The sequence below is a fragment of the Amblyomma mixtum genome, chromosome 1, assembly GCF_055824585.1.
Source record: "Amblyomma mixtum isolate Tamu chromosome 1, ASM5582458v1, whole genome shotgun sequence".
Classification (NCBI taxonomy): Eukaryota; Metazoa; Arthropoda; class Arachnida; order Ixodida; family Ixodidae; genus Amblyomma; species Amblyomma mixtum.
In genome coordinates this window covers 231,026,264-231,036,394 of record NC_143012.1, presented here as the reverse complement: position 1 = coordinate 231,036,394, position 10,131 = coordinate 231,026,264, and the positions used below count along the sequence as shown (strand labels likewise).

Genomic DNA, 10,131 nt, shown 5'->3' with positions numbered 1-10,131 from the left:
CGACTGAAGCAGCGTAGTCGTTTAGTCTACTTCTTTGTGCACACGACGGGCAGGGGCTGCAGTGATGACGTCATGTTTGGCGGAACTACGTTTACGCAAAGAAGCTTTAGCTGAAGAAAATCACCGGCGCCGAACGTTAAGCCTGCGAAGCGTGGTTTTGCGCGGACGGACAACGAAGGGTGGGGTGTGAGCGAAAGCAGCCGGAATTCGAAATTTCAACAACAATGGCATCATCATCAGGTCCTCCGTATTTCCAGAACGCGGTGTGGACAAATGTGAACATCATCATTGTTTTAATCTGCGACTACTTCACTATTTTAAATGCCTGAGCAAATCGACATGGCATGTTTCGCCTTGAAGCTTCGTACGTACTAATCATTCAATCACCTCTAATTATGAAGAAAAACAACCTCAGCTCGCCTTTACTGATGGTGCATATGAGAATATTGGCGACGCATCCCGAAACTGCTGCACTATATTCGACCAGCAGCTACGCCGGGAATCGCAGCTTCGTGTATTTATGAACCTTTCGAATGCGTTTCAAACCACTGAAAGCGATCCGCCTAATCTTGATCTCTCATCGGTAATAATGGAAAGCTCTGGTTGCGATGCAAGCTGGCGTCAAAAAAAAACAAACAAAATCAAGCGATTAAAGTTTTCTATTTCCATGGGGGGGAGCTGCCTTTTAGATCCTGAGGTGCTTTTAAGCCAAGATCACCGTTTAAACACCTCCAAGGCGAGCAGAGAGCTCGTGTGTACCATTGTCGAAGTATTGCACGGTTTAGAGGATAGAATTAAGCCTCAGGCAGGCTTACATGGACGGCTATCGAATCGACGATCAAGCGCAGAGCAGCGGAACGGCGCAGCCCCCGAATCTTCAAGGGATGCTTAACAAATTCAAACTCGCTTCTTTTGAACCATATGATGCGTTCTAATGGTTAGGCGCCCGTAGCCTTCTAAGCTATTGTTCCCACTCGCCAACACAACCGAAGGGATCAAAATAATTGTGCATTCAAGAACAAAAGAAAAGAAAAACACGAAACCATCCTCGCAGGCAGCTGGTGCAGCTTAGAGAGTGCAGCGGTCACCAGACGGAGCATTTCGGCGACGGGTTCATGCGTGTCTTGGCCCTGCAACCGAATGTCGCCGAGAAGGCCTCCATGTTCATTGCAGGCACTTCGCAGCGGGCGAGGGGGTTTACGAGGTGCCCCGCTGGTGTGTCGGAGTTGTTCTTGTACTTGCAGGCATCAATGCAGCGGCCCACAAAGTACAACTCCTCGGCCGTCAGGTTGAGGCCCGGCAACGTGCTCGTCCTCTCGGAAATGTGCAGCCTCTGGAGCCCGGCGTGCGCTACGGTGGCGGCCACCAGGTCTGCCACGTTTGCCGACGCCACGGTTTCGTTTAGTGGCAGATTGGAAGGAGAGTATCCCGCCTGCAGTGGAAGGAATCATTAGGAATATATGCGACAACTTCGATATGCTCCTCAATGGCGGTAACTACCCGAAACCTCTGAACGCACAGACGCTCGTGAGAACTTGTCCAACAACTTGAATGTTCCAATAAAATTGAAAAGTGAGCGTAGAATCTAAGAATATTTTATTTGATCTCAAGTACAGCTTTCTAAGACATCACTGCTAATTGTGAGGCAACTGCGAAATATTGTATGATACTGTTATGAACATATTGATGGTAGTCGTATAACAGCCCAATGCGCAGCAGAATACCACTTCTAATGTTTTTCCTGTTTCCACCGATTACTGAAGACAGTACCTTAGGTCGAAAACGAAGGGGTGCGTTTTTTACAATAAATACTAGGAAACTACGAGCGCCCCTAGGAAGGATCTGCGGATATACTGAGTGGTATTGTGAGACCTTGCGATATGCGAAACAAAAATGCGTTAATTAAAAAAAATTCATTCATAAAATGCGCTTGTCCAGAATTTTTAGACATGCACTCTAAAATGCATAAACTGCTCCCCTTGTCCTCAATCTGTCTTCAAGACGAAAGTAAAGACAAATAATTTTATTACTTTAGTAGTTTGGTCTTGAACCGCTGAGCCTCATCGCCATAAACTAATATGGGATATGGGCGTGGTGTGGTTACAGATACCTATGTGCACTGCCAAAACTATTCATATGCGCTTAATAAAACACCTTTCAGTTATGCCGAATTATGCAGCGCGAAGCAGAAAGCCGAAGGTGATAGGACTGCAAAAAGCAGCACTATGTTGTACCTTCATAGCGCTGGTGTTGTGCTATCGTTCAGTAACGTTTTGGGCTTGGAAGTAGCTTTGTAAAACTAACTACCTTACATCACTATGTAGCTGTTCAAGACGAACAGGTGCATTAAATATGCCAGGCGACAAGCATATCGACATAAATACTATGCCAGGACGCCAAAGAGTAGCATAGTTAGATATGCCTTTTGTTCTTTCTCGTGGCAATATGAATAAAACATCTTTAAAAATTTCGTTTTAGTTCATACCTAAAATAATGTCGGCCATTTTGAGCACTATTGCTCTAATAATAAGGCGCTTATCTGGTCACAGTTCGTTTAGACAACCTTTTGCCAGTGCTGTGTGTCTCACCGTTTCGTGGGAGTGGTGCAAGCACTTCATACTTGAGACGTAGCGCTGTACGCTGGCCGTAGTGTTCCAGGGATTGGCTTGACCGTTGTCGTCATACAATATCCCTGTACCGTCGTAGGCCTTCATGATCTCGTGGGCCAAGTCCTGCAGCAAAAACACACGGACACAAATAGCGTACAGTCGCGAGCAAAAAATATTAGCACAGATCATTGGCGATTAGAATTCGTATATCTCACCACGCGGCGCTGCGGTACGCAGACTTGCCTATCGGGCCGTTTCCATGTTTGCAGCGAAGGGGGGGGGGGGGGGGGGGGGGGGGGGGGCGGCATGAAGTAAGCTTTATCAAGCGTGCACCGCCCGAGCGTTGAAGTGCCGACCCTACATGACTGTGCTTGCTGCATTTATTTTGGCTCGGTTGTCATGAGCAGATGGCTTCTTTTTATTGCTGTTTTTTTATGTCCGCGATGGTTTGTCAAAAGGAACTCGCGGGAACAATAGATGATAGCGCTGCTTTTAGCCAGTAATTTTGCTGTCCGTGGCAGTCCGCTGAACCCCCCTAATACTGTAGAATGGGAACGGCCCGGCACTCTCGTTATCAGCCTCTTCGCCACCCGCAGCGCCACGCGTTGTCATTCCGGCGCTCCGGTGTTCCGTCATGTGTGCTAATCTTTTTTACCCGCGACTGTACATTGCATTTAAACAAGTATTCGGGTGAAGATCGTGCTTCTTTTGTACCCTGTTCTATTGTTCAAGTTCTACATGGAGTTGGCTTAAGACACACAATTAATGACCGTGTTTCTTCTCCCATGAAAATAGGGATACACTGTTGTTCTAGTTCAGCGCTCCAAAGACTGGCACATCCTATGGAAGAAAACAACCTTTAGCTTCTAAAGTCACTCCAATCAGCTACCTGAAAGGTAGGCATCACGGACAAGATCGTCGCGCTCACAAGAAACTATTTCGTGTGGATGAATCTTATACGGGATAATCTGCAGGACATAAGCCCCTCCGTTCGGTGGAGAATTCATGACAGGATTTATCTGTGTTCATTCCCGGTGCAGTTGCTTCAACTCTTGGCATGAACGTTTCCTCATTATAGCCACTGTGTTAGTCTTATTTGAGGTTATTGACTCACATTGCCTAGCCTTGCGATGTTCACGGCCGCAACTCCCTTCGCAGGAAAAAACTCTGGCTGCAATGCTCCTGCCGGGATGACCACGACGTTGCCTTCGTACACGTAGTAGGGGGCCAGCCTGCTGATGGGGAAGATGGCATTATTCTGGTCCGTCCACTTTTGGTGAATTAGGGCCGATCGGGCCTTCAACCATCCGTCGAAGAAGCTGCCGTCAGGCGGGATGTCGGGAAATTGAGCTGCGATTTGAGAGAAGGATGGAAGATTTCTTTGTCAAGAAGCGAACATTTGGAAGGTGCGGTCACCATGACACAAAATTTGAAAGCAGTACCAAAGGGTGCTTCATAAACAAAATCCGTGGTATTTACCACAGGGGTAATTTACTGAGGTTCAGTTAAATAACACATGCATAGTGTACGCGAAACCTAATCGTTATTTTTTATAACGAATCACAGAAACCTCACTTTTGTGCGATGTCAGTGCACGTTGAAGAACCTCAGGTGGTCGAAATTTCCGGAACCCTTCTCTACGGCTTCCCTTATAGCCTGAGATGCTTTGGGACGTCAAACCCTCATAAACTATGAACCACTTTGAGAGACAAAAGTAGTAGGTTCATTGCGTTGGCTGTGGCTTGCTCTATGCTATGTCGCACATTACCTCCATAAGATTTGGAAATTTTGTTTATGTAGCAGCCTTGAAAGAATGCGCATTGCACCGCCTTGTAATTAGCTTTTGAAACGCTGTACAATGTGCACTTCACCAGATTTGGAATTCAGTCTACTTGGTGTAAGGCCATGCTTAGAAAAGCAGCCCCGATAAGGAGAAGGGGTAAAAACTTTATTTGAAACCAGTACTAAGGCTCAGTAAAAGAGCGCTTGCTCCGCCATGGTCTGCTGGTAATGGTTTTATATGTGCTTTCTCTGCGGTGATGGTTTGCATGGGCTTTACGCCGACCGTCATAGAGGTGTGGCGTCGTGTTTTTGGTATGTTTGGAATTGAGATGTGCGGTAGCTGAGGCAATTGGCTAACTGGTGTCAAGTTGATAGGTTGTTGCCTGCTCGATTCAGGAAGTCTCATCCCTGCTCCATACAAGACGAGCGGGCTACTTGCCAGTCCCGATGTTGTGTTAGTTCGGCGAGAGTGAGAAAGAGGCCAGTGTATTGAAGTCACTTATTTGAGGAGTATATGGGTAGACGCAGAGCGATTTTTTGAAGGCTGTTGAGGAAGATTCCAGTTTTGTAGTTTCCGTTTGTGTTAGCGTTAGCCGCCAAACTGGACGAAGCATGGCAAATAAAACACAGGTGCCGACAAACATGTGTACATACATGTCATGTGTACATACATGGCATTTGTACATACCTGTGTACATGTGCACACACATACATACCACGTAGTAAGACCAGCTCTCCGCCGTACGTTGTGGAGTTTTGTATTGAAACAATGTTCTTATTTCAAGTGCGCTCTACGTTTTCTGTTTCTTTTCACAATTTGTAGAGCGTGCGCGATGCAGTTAAGTGCGTATAATATGCTTCGTTTTTGGCCTTTTTTTTAATTTTTTCCTTGTCATTATTGGCTTGCGCAGAATAAACGCCGAGGGACGAGCGCCCGCGTCATGCTGATGTAGTTCTAAATCTAGAAGGCAACAGTTTTTTCTATATAAACAGATTTCACGGTTGCAACTAATATCTTTACAAATATTAACAACCCCAGAATTTATTAAGACGTTGCTGAAAAAACCTGCTTTTGCCTTATTGGATAATGGTAAGCATGAAAAAAATGGACACTAGAAAAATAAGAATTATTTGCAGGAGCAATACGTATGTGTCTCTATTTCATACGCATCCTCAGTCTACTAGGAATTGGGACCACATTGTGCTTACGCTTCATTCCGTAATATCCAGTGCAAATAATAGTTCCGTAATTCTTTCAGTGTTGTTCGTCTAAACATTTGGCGCCAACTGACCGTAGTATTCGTTCAAGTAGGCTTCGTCTAGCCTCTGGCCGGGACTTCCAATGTGGGCCTTCATATTTGCCAGCTTCCGGAGAGCAACGTCACGCGCGGTGCCCTCGAGCCACGTGGATGCCTCCAAGGTTGCTCTGAAGGCGGCGCAGACTTTGATAAAGATGTCCGTGGCTTTGTTCAGCGTAGCCTGGCTGACATCTGCGAAGTCCGGTGGAATACAAACGCATAGAGATGGGTAATCTGCACAAGATCTCTTCAGTTCTATCAGTTCAAAATTTCGCTTCAAAAATTCGTTCATAATTTGCCGCCGCTTTGTTGAGGCTTGCGGGCGGGCAGGTCAGTTATGAAAAACAAAACGTACGTCATTTAGGGAAATAAGGGAATCTGAAAATCGCTAACTAGAGGTGACGCGGCTATAAAAAGAATGCTTTTGAGAGAACATACAATGCTGCACGAAATGGGCTTACGTGCACGAACGCTGCGCTCGTTTTAGATACCCATGTTCTCCAAGCTTTCTTTCTTGAGTATATTTAGTACATTTTTATAGTGATGAGTAAACTCGGAGAAGATCACCAGTACTGCTACGTTCTAAAACGCATCAAGTCTCAAAGCCAGCAGCCTATCGTCCATTCTTGAGCTACGGAATACAGACCGCTAAGCATAGATGCCGCCTCATCATTGATGATGGCACCCTTATCTCGTGGAGTTTTAAAATATGCGGCTTAACTGTGGGGCGGTTCTTTCCTGATGGTCTACAGGCTATGTTCAGCTGTCCATCTCAATAATAGTTCAAGGTGCTATTGGCGAATTTTAGCTTCACCAGCTCAGTCACTTGTGTTCAATGATTACGAAGGAGGGAATGACGTCACATATGTTCTACCACCAAAGATATGTTTTAGTTTCCGCTGCTTTGAATTCTCTGAATTCGGGCGTTTTCTATTCATTCTTTCGGATGGCCTTTCGTCCACATTATAAATAAATAACCCAATCATACGCTACACAAGTGAGGCAAAACTAATCTAAGTATCACATCTTAACGAGCTGCACCCAGTCGCGCTATAAGAAGTTTACTTTATTGTTACGGTGCCAAATAGATGCAGATATTGCAGCTGAGTGCTATGAACGTTTTCGCTGTTTCTCCAGTTGTACAGAATATCTCTAGAGGTACTACGAAACATTCTATTTAAGTTACTTGCCCACTGTCGTCAAAGTGCAATATCGGGCAACTTCACTGTGCGCTTTTTGTGTGCATGCCACAATCTTCCCAAACACTTAAGTGAAGAGCGCAAGTACGTACTAGTTCGCAAGTATTTGGCAGTAATGGGGAACTCCATGATTTCCAGGGCCTGATCGAGGCAAAACGTCCTAGCGTCCTTTCCGCTGGCAAACTCGTCCAACCGCGTGTAAGGGAGTAGGGTCTCGAACAGGCCCCAGGCCAGCACAGACCGCATTCCGAAGCCGCCCCAGCCGGGGTCTGCCAGTACCACAGCGAAATCTTGGAGCAGCTCCTTCTGGAAAGTAATCTTGTCGCCAGGTTTGTACTTGCCGTGGGTGTATCTGGTTACCGAGGAGGCCCACTGATCTGCCCGCGCAAAAGTAATGTTGTAGAAATGCTGTATCGTTCCACACGTCTCCACGTGGTCACTCGGACACTGCGGAACATCAGTGTGAAGGCATTTCCCAAATTATATTGCGTTTGGTACTGACCGACAGTGAATGCTTTCAGGCTGACAAATATCAAAAGCGGTATAGTCATTAGGAATGTGAACGGGGAGGTACCATTTGGGAAGGGAAGTGTCTGAATAGCACCAAAATTTTACATTGAGTAACAGAGCAACGACAGATGGTCACCTTATGGTCATCAAGCTCCTGCAAATGTCATATTAACTGGCCTATGAACTGGGTGAGTTAGGCTGGGATAATAATGCAAGCAAAACATCTAGCTATGGTTAGATTGATGCCCTTTTGCAAGCATGCATGTGACCACCGAGTCATGTATTCGAGGGTGACACGAGGCTTCCTAGCGCCAGCCACTGAGTAAGCAATTAGATTGTAATTTGGTTTTGTGAACGTTGCTAACAAAGAAATAATATTGTGCATACAGAACCCCTAGTGGGACAAGCACTGACTTCTGCTTGCCCACATATCAAGAACTCCCTCCAACTTCTGAATGAGAAGTCCTGCCTTGCCTGAAAGACAACAGTCGCGATTTCATACACATTTCGGTTTTCGTGACAACAAACACTCACCTGATTTCATGTGTGGCTCCATGTTGAGGTCCATTTCTTTGAGAGCTCCAGTAATAAAGGGGCTACCCTCATTCGCGTGATTTTGTATTTTGTTGTTAACTGCAAAAGGAAATAGAAATGGCGCTGTAGCCTGTTTGCATTGCTTCAAGAGGTCCTCATCAACGTACTCTTTGACAACGAGCAATGCCTTACAAAGGGTATGCTCTCTCGCGAGCGTTGCCGCGAAATAATTTAGCTTCCCCTTCCAGGTGGGCAAGCGTGGGAGGCAAAAAACTAAATCCTTACAAGAAAGAGCCAGAACGCGTCAGATTCTGCCCGCTTACATCCGCTCGCACCTCTAACGTTCCTCATAAAAAAGGGGCAAAATGATGTTCATCGAGTATTTAGAAAGATATGTGCTGTAACCCACATAACCCGCCGAAGCACATTGCGTGAAGTCCACGCCAAGCCGCCACAGTGGCTTTGTGGTTATGGCGCACGGCTGCTGACATGAAAGACACGGGTTCGATTCCACCCGTGGTGGTCGCATTTCGATGGAGGCGAAATTCTGGAGGCCCGCGTAATGTGCAATTTCAGTGCACTTTAATGAAAAACACGTGGTCGAAATTTCCGGACCCCTAAACTACGGCTTCCCTCATAGCTTGAGCCGCTTTGGAACGTTACCACATGAAACAAACGAACAAATTTTTGATCTTTAGTTGTTTCAGGTCTGTAGTTTTCTGGACGCGCTTTTCAATGCTAAAGCTGCTCCCAGTGAATCTGTCTGGTCTTTCCGTTTTCTCTTCTTTTTTTATGATTCCCCGGCACCTGGCTTCTGCTGTTTCCCATGTGCAGTACATCTTGACGGCGTGTATCATCATATTCGTACGCTCCCGAACTGATCGTGGTTGATCGTTGTCTGTATAATCCTTCTGTTGCTTCTTCTGAAATAAAGCGCAAATTTAGCGCCAGTCCCGTCTGTTGTGTTATCCTCGTCTTTTTTTGCGCTGTCTTTACAAAAACCTTAAACAAACTATTCCGCTTCAAGCTTTTTCTTGCGGTATTTGGTGGCCCGACAACATGCTGTATAGCACAGCATATCAGTCACTGTTCTGCCTCTGCAGGGACGCCTCCTTTTTTTTGCAGACCAGAGCGAGAATGTCAGAGTACGGGATTGCCTTTCTTTCGATATGCTTTTCCGAGAAAATATAAGCTAACAAAGTGCCTGCCTTCGCCACCTGTTCCTTGGCGACTTCACAATAACTAGGGGCACAACGTTTGCTTCATTTGTTTTACTTCCATCTATTGTAGAAATATGTGTGCAATTCGGTGTTGCTTTCGTTGCATTTAGGCATCCGACAATGCGCTTTATCAGCCGATCAGTGTGAGGTTTATTTGATTCTTTGCGCTACTTTATTGTGTACTATGCGCGATGTGGTTACTCTAACTCCTGGAGGGACAAGGCATGGGCCAGGCCGGGTCGGGCCTCCCGCCAAGTTCGGTGCGACAGGCTTGGCAGGCTACGGGGAGAACTTGGCGGGGCTGAGATGAGCCAGCGCATACATGAATTGAGTGGCAGCGCAGGCATAAAGAAGGGACAGGATAGGACACAAGAGTAAAGAGCGTTGTGTCCTATCCCGTCCCTTCTCTCTACCTGCGCTGCCAATGAAGTAACACTCAACCAACTAGTCCAACAAGCACCAATCTATGGCATGCATCAAAGTGCTCGGACCGGTCTCGCACGGGTAATTCAGGTCTGTGCCTCAAAATGAGGCTGATGCAGTGCTCTTGTGCACACTATATCATCACTACATTGAGCGCCAGTGGTAAAGGACCTATTTTACAGATTTCAGGCTCACTCATTTTTTGTTTGTGGTCAGGATGCATGATAAGAGCAAAAATTTTTCCTAACACCTTGGGCCATCCCTTTGCTTTGCCAGAGCCAGGCAGGCCAGCGTATCGCAGCTCACGGGTCTTTTTCTTCTAAGTGTCCAGCCAAGATTTCGGCTCTGTCATCTTGTACTGTAGCCAAATGAGTTAATGCTCAGGCACATTAGGTGGATCGCTGAGTTCACGCTTCCATACGGACACATCAGACACCTCACTCTTCCCTAAAATCCTTCGTAAAGTTCTCTTCCAGTTGTTTGCGCCCCATCAATACTCTGCCGGCAACAGTTTGCCCCCACCGTTGAAGCGCAGAGCAACGGCGCCCATTAATGT

At 46.3% G+C, this 10,131-nt stretch overlaps 1 protein-coding gene across 1 annotated transcript; it reads right to left on the bottom strand.

Moving 5' to 3' along the window:
* Positions 1-1,084: 1,084 nt before the first annotated feature.
* On the bottom strand, positions 1,085-7,966 carry LOC149371121 (neprilysin-3-like). Its single transcript, XM_089579331.1, has 6 exons — positions 7,933-7,966; positions 6,981-7,265; positions 5,684-5,881; positions 3,724-3,959; positions 2,589-2,732; positions 1,085-1,432 (listed from the first exon to the last, which is right to left on the bottom strand). The coding sequence occupies exons 1-6, from the start codon at positions 7,964-7,966 to the stop codon at positions 1,085-1,087; spliced, it is 1,245 nt and encodes a 414-aa protein (XP_089435457.1).
* Positions 7,967-10,131: the final 2,165 nt, after the last annotated feature.